Below are 16,066 nucleotides of genomic sequence, written 5' to 3'. Positions count from 1 at the left end.
ATTATTTTTATTTTATGTGTATGAGTGTTATGCCTGCATGTAGGTAAATGAGCCTGTGTCAAGCAATGCCCTCAGAGGACAGAAGAGACTGTCAGATCCCCTGGAACTAGAGTTACAGACAGTTGTTAGCTGCCATGTGGGTGCTGGGATTTGAACCCGGGTCTTCTACAAGAACAGTGTTCTTAACCACTGAGCCCCTCTTATATCTGCAGCCACCTTTCTAACTCCACACCAAATTTCTCTCTCTCTCTCTATATATATATATATATATACACACATACACACACATTCATACATATATACACATACCCTTTTTAAAAAGTAAGTCTTGCTATATACTCAAGAATCCTCCTGCCTCAATCACAGCTGAGGTATGTGCCACCACATCTGACTTCTCTACAATTTTTTTACAAGTCACTGTTATTTCAGGCTTTTAACTGTGGCATAAATGAACTCTACTATTCCAAGGCACCCCCAAAATTAACATGTATAAATGGGGAATTCTGAAAGGTCATGGATGCTGTTCTGTCATGGGATGAAATGGGTACCACTAAATTTCACATGTCATCTCTCGAAGTATGTCTGAATGTGACTCTTGAAGACAGGGTCTCCATCCATGAAGCAGTTCAGTTAAAATGAAGTCATTAGGTTGAGGCTTATTTGTTGTAAATGGTGCACACGGGAGCTGGAGAGATGGCTTGGTGGTTAAGAACTTGTTCTTCCAGAGGACCCAGGTTTGATTCTCAGCACCCAGTCACATATACAGAGAAAAGACTAGGAGAAGAGGCAGAGGTGACTGGGGGAGGGGCCTCAGGATACATCAACCTTTTGACTCATTCACTGCAGACTTCTAGCACCAGAATCCTGAGAAAAGAAACACCTGTTGCTTAAGCAACGCAGGCAGTGGTATGAGGTAACAGCACCCCTAACTAGCAAGAATCTGCACCACACTGTGAGATAGTTTATCACTGAGGAAAGGGAATGGGGATAGAGACCAGTTGGTAGAGTGCTTGCCTAGCATGCAGGAATCTGTGGGCTTCACCCCCAGCACCCCATAAACTAGGCATGATAGTGCATGCTTATGCCAGTACACAGGAGGACCAGAAGCTGAAGGTCATTCTCTGCTCCATAATGAGTTCAAGGCTAGATGGGGCTCTATGAGACACTGTCTCAAAAACAAAAACAGGAAAGAAGAGCCCAAAGAGGTGGTGGGGCTGTTGCAAGCTTTTCCTGGGAACCTAACGACCTCACCACAGGCATTTGGATGGACACTTTCACAAGTTATCATGAGGGAGTTAAGGAGGTATCAGCCCATTTTGCAGATGGAAAATTTCATTCTAAAGCTATCCAATGTTTGGTCCAGTCTCTCAGATAGAGAGTAGCATAGCTGGATTAGAAATCAGATCTGTGAGCCCCAGCCTGGCACCTCTCTCCTTTCCCAGACACCCACAGAGGCAACTCTTCAGTGAAAACAGACTGTCCACAGAGTAGGTGAATTTTATCCTAATTACTATGGCAGTCACTGGACTTATAGAGCATGTCTTTATATAAAGCATGTATAAGGACAGCTCTTCACAGACTATGTAACCCTTATAGAGACCAATGCCTTTGTTTACAGAAAGGGACACTTAAGTTCAGAGTGACAACCTCATTTGGACAGTGCTAGGGACTGAACACAGGGCCTCGCACACACCCTGCAAACACTCCACAACTGAGCTACAGTCTCAGCAAAAGGGTGCAAAACAAGGAGGCCTTGAATTCGAGATCTTCCTTCCTCCTCAAGTTCAGCATGTACCTAGCACTACATCATCCCAGCTGACCGCTCCAGCCATACTCCAACTCCGGCTTTGCTCAGTCATCCGTATCACCACCCCTAGCTTCAGCATAATGAGATGGCAAGAAACTTCCCTCAGGTACTCACCCATAACCTCTAGCCTGGTCTTCCCTTCTGCCTTTTCAGGGGTGACCACCAACTTGCACCGGTATTCTCCTGCCTCCCACAGCTGGACCCCAGGCAGCTGGAGTGAGGCGTCGCCCCTCTCCAGTCCCAACCTTGACACCATGGCTCCAGGTCGTAACGCCTTTAGGTGATTTCCATAAAGCTCAAACACTGTGACCTCAGATTCATTCTTCTGAAACCAGACGATTCCCATAGTCTCGGTGTCCAGGTGTGGGGAACCAGGGACTTTGCAGGGTATGATGACGTTGTCATTCCGGGATACCAGCTGTGTCCCCTCTGCCATCTCCACTTCCAGAGCACCTGCGGCATTAACAGAGCTCAGTTACGGGAGGCTCTTGGTACTCAGTCACTACTGTGTCATAAATAGCCCTTGGGCTGGGAGAAGATCAGGAAGGAGGCTCTAACTTTACAGTCCCCGGTTAACCCACATAGATTTCCCCCATGTTATTTTTCCTTTTCATGATTGTGTTGGCTGTTAGAGGGCTCCCACAACTAACTCAATATGCATTTTAGAACCAGCTTATCAATTTCTACATAGAAGTCAGGCTGAGAGATTCAGACAGAAAATATATTGATGCCTATAGATCAATTGGGGAATGTTGCCATCTTAAGAATGTTACATTGTCAATTTATTAACATGTTACATAGATGTGCTGTTGACCAAATGTCTGGACCCTCCCCAAATTTTTATGCTGAGGCCAAACTCCCACTGATACAGCATTTGGAAGTAGGGGCTTTGGGAGATGATGACGTCATGAGGTGGCAACCCTCTGAACTGATTAGAGCCTGTGTATGAGAAGAGAGACCTCTCCTATTCTGCTATGAAGACATAGTAAAGTTATCCTACAAGCTTAACCAGCCCCTTCATCTTAGACTCCCAAGTTGGAGAACTGAGGCCATTTGAATATCACCGGGTAGCAAAGACAGTTTCACCAGGCCTCAGTAAAGACTTTACTAAAGATGCCTGGGTGAGATGAGCTGTAGTTTTTCCTCCTCCAATTCTCCCAGCCCCTCAGTACCAGCATCATGGGTGAAAGGGCATCAACAGGAACACAGTCAAGGCATACTGCACATACAGGCCTTGAATGTTTATCTGTGGAATCGGTCGGCAAATCTGTACATTGCAGAAAGGTGCCCGTAGTCGAGGCCCTGCAAAGTTTGGCATGTGGTGACCATAAAAGGTGGGGCCCACGGGAGCCCAGCAGGGATGGCTGGCACCACTGTAGCCTTCCTTTTCTTCCCCACCCGTCCACATCCTACCTGTAGTGGGCATGGACCAGAGCAGCAGCAGCAGCAGTCGTACCAGGTTCCAGGCCATGAAGCCAGCCTGCCCCTCTGCCATCCATGCTGAGTTCACAGTACTGGTTTGAACCGGATCACCCTGCCCTCCCAGTTTTGTGGCTGGGCCTAGGCTACAGCCAATGAGCTGGGGAAGCTCTACCATACAAAAAAGAAACAGAGCAACATGCCCCGCCCTGGTGTATTTGTACTTTCTCTGACAGCTCTGCAAAGTCTCATCTTGGACATCTGGACATGCAATTCTACATGGCATCGTGGAGCTTCCTGTACACGTGGTGGGCCTCAGGCGCACCTGTGTGCTGAAAGAAAGCAGGGTCAGGATGAGTCAGTGAAGCCAAGTCAGCGAGTTTCTGAAGCAGGAGAATCAGAAGCACTTGAAGAGAGTAAGTGCCCAGGTTCGCCCAAGTGTCTCAGGGCTCGCTATGTGTAACCGAGGTTTAGACATTAGAAAAATATGGGATGCTATACTCCTCTTTCTTATCCAAAACATTCTATCCTTGAAGAGGAGATAACATTTTTAAGTCCATTGGACAGGCTTGTAGCTGCAGAAGTGAATGTCTCTAGAGATAAAATCGGGATGGATGAAATCCTTACACACAGGTCACAAGAACACTGGACTGAAGGCTTAGCCCAGTATCATTTTTAACAATCTTGTTTATGGTGTTTTACAGAAAGAGAAGGACTGTCCTGCCTCAGTCTTGGTTCCTTTCTTTACAAAGGAGGAGTCTGGGGACTTGGAACATGTGACCACCTGGGCCTCAACTCCTCTAGAAGTATGCCAGGCTCGATGGCCTCGACCAGCTGCCCTAGTTTCATAGCCCTACACACTGGGGTCTGGGCTCCTGCAGCCTCAGCACATCCAGATTTGGTGGACTTGAGATTCAGGTCTTCCTCGATAAACTGGGGGAGGGGTGGGGTCTAAGGAAGAGGGTGACTAGAGTTAGCAAATGCAAGCTCATGGCCATGTGCTCCCACCACACTTCTTGACACTGAGTGATAAAAAAGTAACAAATGTACTTTGATTTGAAAAAACCTTTTGGGCTAGGGCTCTAGCTCAGTTGGTAGAGTGCTTACCTAGCACTCCAGAAACTAGGCATGGTGGTATGCTGTAATCTGTCACTTGAGAGGCTGAGAAAGCTTACTTCAAGTTTGAGACAAAACATAGTTGAGGAGAGTGTGGGACTCAAAAAACCAACAAAGAAAAATGAAAATAAAACTAACCACAAAGTGGTCTGTGGCCTCACGAAGCAAACTCTTGATTAGGTTTACTTGGTGATTAAGTTTTAAGATGTCTGTGGTGTTACTACACCAATATTTCAATTTCCTGAACAGAAAAGCCTGACTCACATTTAATTTATAAGAGCATGCCAGAACTCGGAGGCCACTGGTTCCCCTAGAGATCTCTTGGAACCATCTGTCTCCTGGAACTGTGCTGATGGAACTGTCTCTGGAAATATGTTTCTGTAATTGTGTCTCCAAGTTCCACCCATAATTTTATTCAAAATGGTTTCTCCAGCTTCAGTTGCATGTATGTAAGTACACCAGGTATGTGCAATGCCCATGGAGGCCAGAAGAGGGCATCAGATCCCCTGGTACCAGAGTTACTGCTGGTAGCTGCCATAGGGGTGCTGGGAATTGAACCTGGATCTTCAGCAAGAGCAACCAGTGCTCTTAGCCACTGAACCATATCTCCAGCCACCAACCTCGGGCTTCCGATCTTCCTCATCTACGTCCACAGTTGCTTCTAGAACTGCAGGTGTGTGCCACCAGCCTGGTTTGTGTAATGTTGGGGATTCCAGATTTAAAAAAACAAAAGAGACATAGCCTTGAGTAAATTCTGGATTATGGAGAAAGCATTACTACTAAAAGACAATACCGACGTAAATAATGAAATTTGAGTATGGTATCTGTATTAACACTGGCACTTTGGGGGGGTATCTTTTTGAGGGAGGTTCTCTCTCTAGCCCCAGCTGGTCTGGAATGCACCACGTAGACCATGCTGGCCAAGAGATCCACCTGCTTCTGCTGGGATTAAAGGTGTACACCGCCATGTCCAGCAACACTGGCACTTTTAAAAAGCACATGCTATTTGTTTATACGGTTGTTTTCAGTTTGCGTCTCTCTACACCAGTGTTTCTCAGAGTGTGTTCTGTGAATTGTGCTAACCTGTTTATGGCCACTATCCAAAAGCTTCAATGGAAACTACATGCCTGGCTCCATCCTTATCTTAACAGACCATCTGATCTTTTCATCCCTAGTTCTAGAGTATCTCATTCATCCAAGGTCCCTGGTCCTCCACTGTGTGCAAAGGAGATGGCTGTGCAAGAGCAGCCTGTGCTCTTAACCACTAAGCCATCTTTCTGGCCCCCAAAGCTATTTTTATACTAATTGAAAGGCAAGTTGTTAGATCTTGTCAGTAAATCTGGGTAAGACTCATCTGAATGCATTCTGCTCTTGCAGAGAACCCAGGCTCGAATCCCAGTACCCACAAGTGGCTAACAACTGTCTGTAACTCCAGTTCCACAGGATCCAATGCCCTCTCTGGACCTCCATGGGCACTGAACCACTTGAGTACACTTACACACAAGCAGGCAATACACTCATACACATAAAATAAAAATAATAAAAATCTTAAAACAATAGCTTTCCTGGTAGATGGGATATAGTCAGTTAGTAGATGCTTATGTAGATGCTTCCACACCCAGCATTACATAAACCTGCTGTGGAGGTGTGTGCCTGTATTCCCAGCACTGGGGAGGTGGAGGCAGGAGAATGAGAAAGAAGTTCAAGGTCATCTTTGGCCCCAAACTAAGTTCCAGGCCAGCATCTAAATAAATAAATAAATAAATAAATAAATAAATAAATAAATGTGTGTTCCTCCTGGCCTCAGGATTCTTTCTCCAGGAATTCATTCACTGCAACCTGTGCAAACTTTTAAATCTTCCTTTTCTTTCTTTTTCTTTCCACTTATTTATTTTTAAACAGTCTCAAAGTGCCCAGGATGGCCTTAAACTCCGGATGCATTTGCAGGCACGCGCTACCACACCTAGCTTTAAATCTTCCTTTTCTATCTGTTTGGTCTTTGGTAAATCCTTTCATCTGCAGAGCACGAGCACTGCCATTCATGCCCCCCCCGGGGGGGGGATAAAAATAAATAACGTTTAAAAGTTAAAAGCAACCCCTCATCATGTAGAACTTTTAGAGTGTTTCCTCGAGAGAAGAAAAAAACGCCGCCACGCCTGGAATGAATTTTCTTCCTGGCGTGGATGGGGATTCCTCCTCGGAATCCTCTAAAGGTAGGAAATTGTGTGCTTTTCCGTCACTTATCCGCACTTCCCGAACTTGCTTGCCCGGTGTCCTACAGATCTAGAAATTATTCGGTGCAGACAGGACTCCAGAGGTTAAATCCCAGGGCTGGGGACTGAGGTGAGCTGCACAGGCAGAGAGGCCAGCGCTGACGCAACTGCCCTTGAGCAACTGGTGGCTCCACCCCCCACCCCACCCCTGGCAGAAAAGAGTTGTGCACCTGCTGACTCAGAGGCGGCCTGAGGTCAGCAGAACCCTGCTTCCTGGGCAGGCACTGGCTGCTGCATCCTCCAGCCTCGGCCTCCCTCACATCTCTGCCCCACCGCATCAATGACACCTGTCATTGAAAGTGGGCCCACCCACCATCCAGGGTGACCTCATCTTGAGATCATTTCATCACATTTGCAAAGACTCTTTATCACATGAGCTACATTCCCAGGTGCCACGTTTGTGGGGTCACCATCCCATCCATACAGGGCTTGTCTCCCCTGTGAGGGTGGCCCATGTCCCCACCTGTCTCCCCATGACTTACTGTGTTCTGCACACTGTCCCTCACTGGGGTCTGGAACACTTAGAGAACAGATGGCTGGATTCCTACCCTGTCTGCCTGCTCCCCCTCCAGTTCTCCCCTCCCCCCCCACCTTTTGTAACCTTCACCTAGCCCACCTTAACTAAGAACAAATGAATGAGTCTTCCTATAAAGACAACATTAACCAGGCATGTGCAAGGCCCTGGGTTGGATCACCAACACTGCCATAAAAAAATTAAAATTAAAATTAAAAAAGCTTTTTAATTTAAATACTGATGCACACCTTTAATTCTAGTACTCAGAAGGCAGAGGCAGGGGGACCTCTGTGAGATGGAGGCCAGCCTGGTCTACATTGTTTCCTACCGAAAACAATTGGGATTGGAAAGATGGCGCAGCAGTTAAGATCACTGTCTGCTCTTGCAGAGGACACAGGTTTGATTCCCAGTACCCCCATGGCAGTTAACAACCATCCATAATGCCACTTCCAGGGGAATTTATCAACCCTCTCTTCTGACCTCCACGCGCATTGTATGACATGGGTACACTTACATATATACAAACGATACACTCATATACACAAAAATAATAAAAAAAACCCAATACATATAACCTTTGTAAAATGTGACTAGAAATGCCTTAATTTTAATTTTGGAAAAAAATTCTTCAAGTCTGGAGGTTTGCTCTAATTCTTCCTGACTTATTTATATTTGAACCATTTTTAAAATTTCAAATCAGCTATTAGATTTCTTTTTTTTTTTTTTTCTTTTTCTTTTTTGTCTTTTTGAGACAGTGTCTCCCAGTCTCCGGGCCTGGAATTTGCTATGTAGATCAGGCTGACCTTGAACTCACAGAGATCCACCTGCCTCTGCCGCCCAAGTACGGGAATTAAAGGTGTGTGCCACCATATTAGATTTCTTTACTAATAAGGCCTTTACTAAACCCAGCCTTATTAGATTTCTTTACTTAGTTTTGGTAGGACTGAGAAGCAAATATAGGCCTCATGCATGCTGAACTCCATTACTGTGTGTAAAACCAAATTCTCTTCTGGGAGACCTGCTCTCAGCTCCCAGGCCCTCTGTGAGGCGCACTATGACCCCCCTCTTCGCCCCCCCCCCATGCTGTCCTTATGACCGACTGATAAAACCAACACAGTGTATTCAGGTTTTGTATAGAGTTTATGATGTCTGGAAGAGGCTTACTGACAAAGGCATGCACCCGTGGGCTTTTTTCCTTACATCTTGGCTGAGCTTCCTACATCCACGGCCGCTGGTGCCCTAGCCAAGATGGCAACTTTCCTGCCACCTCCCTGGCTTCCTCCGTGTCTGTCTTTAGACCCTTCCCCTCAAGCAATTAAAGCTGACCAATTGCATGGGATGGGTGGCTGTCTCCCTCCATTAGTATGGAGTCTCTTAGCATTCAGACATTTAGCTGTTGCTGGTTCTTTCAGAGGACATGCCTATCCAACACTGTGCTATAGCCTCAGCCCTGATGATTGGATTCTAATGTGATACAGATTCAAAGACACAGAAATTTCAACCAATACTTGTTACATTGTTATTGATTACATGAATACATAATAATTCTTCCAGTGTTGCATGTGCTTGAAAATATTGTTTTAATCCATGTTGGTATATGTAATGTTCATTTTTTTAACTTATTTATTTTTATTTTGTGTGTATGAGTGTTTTGCCTGTGTGTATGTAAGTGCACGTATACCTGTGGAGACCAGAAGAGGGAGTCAGATCTCCTGGTACTGGACTTACAGGTCAATTGTGAGCTGCCATGTGGGTGCTGGGAACCAAACCCAGGTCCCCCGGAAAAGCAGGAAGTGCTCTTAACCTCTGAGCCATCTCTCCAACCTCCATGTTCATTTCAAATTATACTAAAATGAGGAAATTGCATATTTGTTGTAATTTCCTTTTTTAAAAAATATTTTATTTATTATTTTTATTTCATGTATATGAGTGTATTTCCTGCATGTATTTGAGTGCACCCATGTCGTGTAATGCCTCGGAGGTCAGAAGAGGGCTTTGGATTCCCCTAGAAGTGGAGTTAAGAATGGTTCATAGCCATCGTGTGGGTGCTTGGAATCGAACCCAGGTCCTCTGCAAGAGCAATTAGTGCTCTTAACTGCTGAGCCATCTCTCCAGCTCCAGTAATTTCCTTTTTTAAAAAAGTTACATTTTGTGTGTGTGTGTGTGTGTGTGTGTGTGTTGCACGCACCATAATCCTCATGTAGAGGTTATAGGACAATGTGCAGGAGTTAGTTCTTTCCTTTCACAGTGTGGGTCCTGGGGATAGAAGTCGGATCTTCAGGCTTGGTGGCAAATGCCTTTCCCCAGCTATAACACTCCTGGGTATATACTCAATGGAATCTAAGTCATCAGACACCAATACATCTGTATACACATTTATTGCAGCACTAGTCACGATAGCTAAGTTACAGACTCACACTAGGTGCCCTTTGATGGAGACTGGATAAATAAAATATGGTGTGGAAACACAGTGGTGTATTACTGAGCCATAAAGAAGAATGATAATATGTCATTTAGTGGGAAATAGGCAACACTAAAGGTCAGTATGCTAATTAGGATAAGCCAAACTTAGAAGGACAACTATTGTATATTTCCTCTCATATGTAGAATCTAGATCTTTTTAAATTTTTTTTTTTTTTATGTGTATGAGTGTTTTACCTACAGGTTATGTAGTCCACGTGTGTGCAATGCCAGTGAAGGCCAGAAGAGGGAGTCAGATCCCATGGAGCTGGAGTGAAGGATGATTGTTAGTCACCATGTAGGTACTGGGAACTGAACCCAGGTCCTCTGCAAGAGCAGCCACCTTAACTGCTGAGCCCTCTCTCCAGCCCCGAATCAAGATCTTTTGAAAAAGACATGGAGATTGAAGAGGGATATTTGAGAAAAAGAAGGGACCAGATGGGATAATGAAACTCATCATTTCATGGAATAAATATTGCAAATAAGAAAAGGGGTGGAAGATCAAAAAAAGATAAAATAAATATTAAAGTTTTTCATTAAAGTCTCTTTTAAATTTTTTTAATTTTTAATTTATTTTATTTTAGTTTTTAAGTGTATGCACGTTTTGCCTGCATGTAGGTACATGCACCCATGTCACGCAATGCCCGTGGAGGACAGAAGAGTCTGTCAGATCCCCTGGAACTAGAGTTACGGACCGTTGTTAGCTGCCATGTGGGTGCTGGGATTCGAACCCAGTTCTTCTGCAAGAACAGCCAGTGTTCTTAACTGCTGAGCCATCTCTCCAGCCCCCATTAAAGTCTCTTTAATTAGCCTATTGAGGATACATGATAAAGTCTAGAGCCTAGTTTGTTAGGGCTGCCAGGACACACTCTCTGAGCCTAACAGCCCCCGCAAGCCATAGCCAAGAAGACATACATACTTGTCAGGAGTCAGACAGACAGACCCAGGAACAAATATACCATACACCACTCATCAAAGAAGTTTCTTTTTACAACAGACAGAGGCTACTATAGAGTTCCACAACTGGTCACACACAGAGAATATAAGTCTGAGAGATACTCAGCCCTAAGGGACACATCTACAATGGAACCTCTACACCTACACAGGGTGGAGAAAATACTAATACGTCCCTCAACCTCACCAGTGATGTTTCCTCATACAGCACAGTGTGATGCACACAGAAGGCCAGAACTGGCTAAGCTTTAGAGACTGAGAGACTGTAAAGTTCGTGTCTCTGGATAGGACTCCTATACGGAAACTCACCCACCCACGCCTCAGGAACCACTGTGGAAGAGGGGGCAGAAAGATTGTAAGAGCCAGAGTTGGTGCCTGAATATAAGGAAACAGAGGCTTTCAGGCCTCTGGGAACTTGCTGGGCAATGGTGACGGGGAAGAGTCTAAATCTGATTAAGATGTATTACATGAAATGCACAAAAACTCAAAAAAAATAATTTTTCTGAGATATACATATATATAGAGATGGGGGGGACAGTGCCACCTCATCCCATTTTTAAGTGCAAATGATATTTAATGGGTGAAGCTATTCATTAATTGTTTATTTTTTGGTACAACCAGAATATAGTAGGCTGCTGATCATGGGAGTCTGTGACTGTGTTGGGGGTCAGCATAACAGTACATAGAGGAGGGTTAGTTTTATATCCTATAATACAAAGCATACTAAAATGGCAATCTGGAGTCTCCATTGTGCATTTAATGTGTCTTCAATAATTTAAATAACTAGTAGTCCCATGTTTTTAGCATGAAGAACTGCTTTCTAATAACTACTCATGGGTCATCTCCCTGTCAGAACTGTGTGCCCTCTGTAGTACCTCTGGTCATGATGGTCCAGTTTTCCTAACAATTTCAACAATGTACTGTGAAGGGTGGGAAAATTGAGTATGGAGTGTATAAGGCATAAAACTGTCAAGCAGTGTGAGCTGAGTGCAGATTATCGATTATCGGCGCTTGATAGTATTGCTATGCAAGATTCTCCTAATGAAAATGTACCACCAAGTTTGAAGCTGGAGCATGGCTGGAGTGACTGTTTTAAAGGAAAATGTAATACTTATCTCCTTAGCTTTGGGCATGCGTGTTAGAATTCTGTATGGGGCTGGAGAGATGGCTCCACAGTTAAGAGCACTGGCTGCTCTTGCAGAGGACCCAGGTTCAAGTCCCAGCACCCACATGGAAGCTAACAACTGGCTGTAACTCCAGTTCCAACAGATCCAGTGCCCACTTCTTGTCTCTGCGGGCATTACATACATGTTTTGTTCTTACATATATGCAGGCAAAACAATTCAATCACATAAAATAAAAATAAGTAATTTTTTAAAATATGGGAGTAACCAACCACTCTTTAATTATATTTAAGGTCCACTTCCTAGAATGAAGCCCATATGTGACACTGTATCAGGCTTAGGAACCTGAGGCTAGACAGATCACAGGATATGGGGGAGAGCCTAATACTAGTTTTCTACTAAATAATTATAGTATTAAACTGACTCAATGAGTTATTATTATACTCACAGATGAATGCATTTCTCAACTCTCAATGGAGAAGCTTCCTTATACAGCAGATGGTGATTAACACAGAAACTCACAACTGGCCAGTGTGCAGAGAACAAGAGGCTGCAGAGTGCTTATCCCTAAATAAGACACCTATATCAAGCTTCTGCCTCCCAAGGCTCAAAGATCATTGCAGAAGAGGGGGTGGAAAGACTTTAAGAGCCAGAGGTGCTGAATGATCACAAGAAAATAGAGTTTTCCAGACAGCTGGTCAGTTATTCATATGAACTTACAGCAATGGTGACAGCATGCACAAATCCCATGCAAGCTCAAACTAGACAAACTCCCAGTATAGACATGAGGAAGTGGGTAAGAAGCTCCAACCCCACTCTTGGTAGGTTAACCAGGCTCCAGTGGATGGACCCCCACTGAAGGACATTTGGGGACACAAATTAGAATCTATAGATCTTAACCCAGATGTGAATCCTGTGAACTAAAAAAATAACTGGCCAGTAAGCTATTATGTGGGGGATAACAAGGAGAGGTGTGGTTAGAGGAGGGGATCTAAATATCATCACACTATATTGTATGAAAATCCCAAATATTCAATTAAAAGAAAAGAATTCTTATGAATCTAAATGTCTGGGTACTGATCCTCAACAACAAAATCTCAATTATGAAAGAAAAAATGTTAATGTTATTATAATAAAGACAGACTAAGGAGTTGCTCCAGATTAAAGGAAATAAAGAGACAGAACAACGAAAAGACAAGTGTGGTCCTCGATTACATCCTGGATCATGGATACAGCATTGCTACAAAAGGCCACTACTGAGTATTATGATTCGTGAAGTTTGAAAATGGGCCATATTAGATCAATAGCACTGTAACATTCTAAATTTTCTAAAGTCCATAATTACATGATGGCTTGTATAAATGCTGATTTCTTGATCTTAATAAATTTACTGTAGCTAAATAAGACGGCAACACATCCTATAACCCCAGCAATGAGAAGGTAGAAGTTCAAGGTCATCCCCAGCTGCATAAAGAATTCCAGGTCAGCCTGGGTTGCAAAATAGCAAAAGAATTCTCTTTACTAAACAGACTCAGATATCAGGAGTTTGAGCTCTTGGTGACTCATGTCCACCTTGCACAACCAGCCATTTCCAGGAAGAAAAAAACTCAAAGACATCCCTCTGCAAAATAATCAGATATGTCCCTAAAATATTTGGCTATGTGCCCCACTCAGATGTCCCCACAAGATCTAACAATTTTTAACAGTATAAAAACAGCTTTCCTGGGAACTGGGGATATAACCAGTCAGTAGAGTGCTTGCCTGGCATGCATGAATCCCTGAGTTTGTCCCCCAGCACCGTATGAGCCAAGTGTGCTGACTCATGTCTGTAATTCCAGCACTACAGAGGTAGAGGCAGGATGATCAGAAGCTCAAGGTCATCTTTGGCTACATATTGGGTTGGATACCAGCCTCGACTACATAAGACCCCTTCTCAAAATAAATAAATAAATAAATAAATAAATAAATAAATAAATAAATAAAATAACCCTGAACTCCTGATCCTTCTGCCCCCCCTCAAGTGCTGGGATTGCCAGTGTGCAACAATTTCTTTTCCTTTCTTTTCTTTTGAAGGTTTATTTTTATTCTTTATTTATGTGTGTTGGGTAGGGACAAGCTGCTTGGAGGCCTGAGATGGGAGGCAGATGCTCCGGAACTGGAGTTATAAGTGAACATCTGGATTTGAGTGCCAAGAACTGAATTTGGGACCCCTGGAAGAGCCGAAAGCACTCTTAACCCCTAAGCCATCTTTCCAGCCCCCAAACCTTCATTTTCCATCAGTTTGATCTCTGGAAAATCTCTTTGCCTTTAGAAAGGCATTTTATGCAAATAATATAATTTCAATAATAATTTTATAACAAATAATTTCAAGTTAAGAGCAAACCCTCACCTTGTAGAATTCCTAGAGCTTTTCCTGGGAGGGGAAACAAATCACCAGGCATGGAATGCTCCTTGGCATGTGTCTCCCCAGGATTCTCTAAGGTTGAAAAGCCCTGACTCACCAGTGCGTCCTCAACTTGCCTGCACAGAATCTCCTGGAGAATGGCTAGCAAAAGACAGGCTGATCCATCTCCAGACTTTAAGTCAACCTGTGGGGTCGGTGCACAGCAGATTTGCTATAACTGGCTCCTGCTGGGCAGTGCGGGGGGCCCACGCGTTCCCGGTGCGTCCAAGGAGCAGAGTAAGCTGGGGGAGTTCTTACCCGGAAGGCTGGCGTCCAGCACACCAATTGGCATGCTAAAGTTCAGAAGCATAGCACGCAGATACTGGGTAGCACCTCCCCAGCCTGGAACTTGAGGTCCCTCTGTGGTTTCCTATTAATTCCAGGGCCTAGTGGAGCCCCTAAGAGATGACCTGGACTTTGGTAAGCAGCAGTGCATTCCAGGGTACTTAGATTCATTGACATTTAGAATCAGTGACAGATTACACAAACCAAGAGGCCACCTGCCAAAACAATGCCTTGTTCCCTGACAGTCTCTAGATCAAAGCTTGGAATGTCAGTGGGAGGGTAAGAGAGTGTCAGGGTGAAACTTAGGCAACCCATGTCCCTTAATTTTCCAGCCATGTCTCTAAGTCTTTCCAGCCTGTCTCAGTAGGAGCTTGCTTCCTCTTCAGGGACTAAAAATAGCTTTCCTTGCCTTTGCCAGCTTGGGGTGGCTCTGAGCCTGCTGGGCTCCGGAATGCATTCTCTAGTGTCTCCTCCTTAGGACACCCTCACTAGAAGTGGACCCACCCAGCATCCAGGCTGACCTCATGCTGAGATTGTTTAATTATATTTGCAAAGACCTTTTATCACATGAGGCCATTTTCCAGGTTCTCGTGTCTTTGTGGGGTCACCATCCAATCCATATAGGACTTGTTATCTCCCCTGTGGGGCTGGACACCTCTCCACCTGCCTTCCTAGAATACACTGTGTTCTAGGTGCTGTCCCTCGAAGATCTAAGGTCTTGGATGTCTTGGAGACATGGGCAGGAGTTGAGGGAGCTAGTGCCTTGCTGAAGCTCTGACTGGCACAGAAAGAAAATAACCTGACTGTCTTACCCAGTCTCAGAATTATGAATGAGGTCACACCCTGTTTGCTTCCTGTCTCCCCACCTACACCTCTTATTTGTGTTGCTCTCCCCTCAGGGTTAATGATTTCTTAAGAAGGCAGACACCTGCAGCGACAGAATCCTGGGCTAAAACACTTTCAAAATGCCTTTCCTTTATTTTCAGCTAAAACGTTTTGCTGTGACCCGAACATGCACAGGATTGTACCGCCCCAAAATCCCTCCTCCATATGGGTATCTATACATAGACCCTGCTAATAAATTCTTCACCCTTCCTTTGTTCCAGGGCAGCATTGCTTTGGAAATGATTCTCTTGTTCTGTTCCCATGCCTGTTGTAAGTAATCGATCCAATAGGTAGGACAGAGAAGTGTTTAAAAGGATAGACGATGGTATGTTTTAGTCAAAAAGGTTGAAAGAAAAGACAAGACTTTTAAACTAGGAAGGATTTCCAATTGTAATTTTTTTTTGTCCTAAGGCAAAAGATCAAATAAAAATAAAGACAAATATATAAAGACAAAAATACAAGAGGCTGGTCAGAGTGGTGGCGGACACCTTTAATCCCAGCACTTGAGAGACAGAGACAGGCAGATCTCTGGGAGATGGAGGCCAGCCTAGTCTACATAGTAAGTTCAAGGCCATCTGAGGCTACAGGGAGACCCTAATTCAAAACAAAACAATATATATAATGGACTGAAGAGCCCAGTGGTTAAGAGTTCTTGCAGTTTCTGGAGATCTGACAGTCTCCCTGGCACCTTCATTCATGTGCACATACCCACAGGTGCCTCTACACACACACACACACACACACACACTAAATATAAGTAAATAAATTTTAAACCTGTAACATCAC

At 44.2% G+C, this 16,066-nt stretch overlaps 1 protein-coding gene across 9 annotated transcripts in view; it reads right to left on the bottom strand.

The window, feature by feature from the left end:
- LOC103734458 (natural cytotoxicity triggering receptor 3 ligand 1) overlaps positions 1-14,521 on the bottom strand; it is a 54,844-nt gene extending 40,323 nt beyond the window's left edge. For 4 of the 9 annotated variants that reach the window (XM_029563645.1, XM_029563647.1, XM_008833395.2 and 1 more), the window contains exons 1-3: positions 14,057-14,343; positions 3,221-3,558; positions 1,922-2,260 (exon numbers count right to left, since the gene is read on the bottom strand). In XM_029563645.1, the coding sequence (XP_029419505.1) occupies positions 1,922-2,260; positions 3,221-3,512 (631 nt within the window). In that variant the 5' untranslated portion in view covers positions 3,513-3,558; positions 14,057-14,343. Of the gene's footprint in view, positions 1-368; positions 865-1,921; positions 2,261-3,220; positions 5,750-14,056; positions 14,345-14,368 lie in introns of those variants that run through there. The other 5 variants (XM_029563652.1, XM_029563646.1, XM_029563651.1 and 2 more) reach the window with 5 other exon arrangements.
- Positions 14,522-16,066: the final 1,545 nt, after the last annotated feature.

This window comes from Nannospalax galili, unplaced genomic scaffold, assembly GCF_000622305.1.
Source record: "Nannospalax galili isolate Female #2095 unplaced genomic scaffold, S.galili_v1.0 scaffold1857, whole genome shotgun sequence".
In the NCBI taxonomy this organism is placed as follows: domain Eukaryota; kingdom Metazoa; phylum Chordata; class Mammalia; order Rodentia; family Spalacidae; genus Nannospalax; species Nannospalax galili.
Note: the sequence above shows the minus strand (reverse complement) of the source record. Positions and strands in the feature narration are given on the sequence as shown.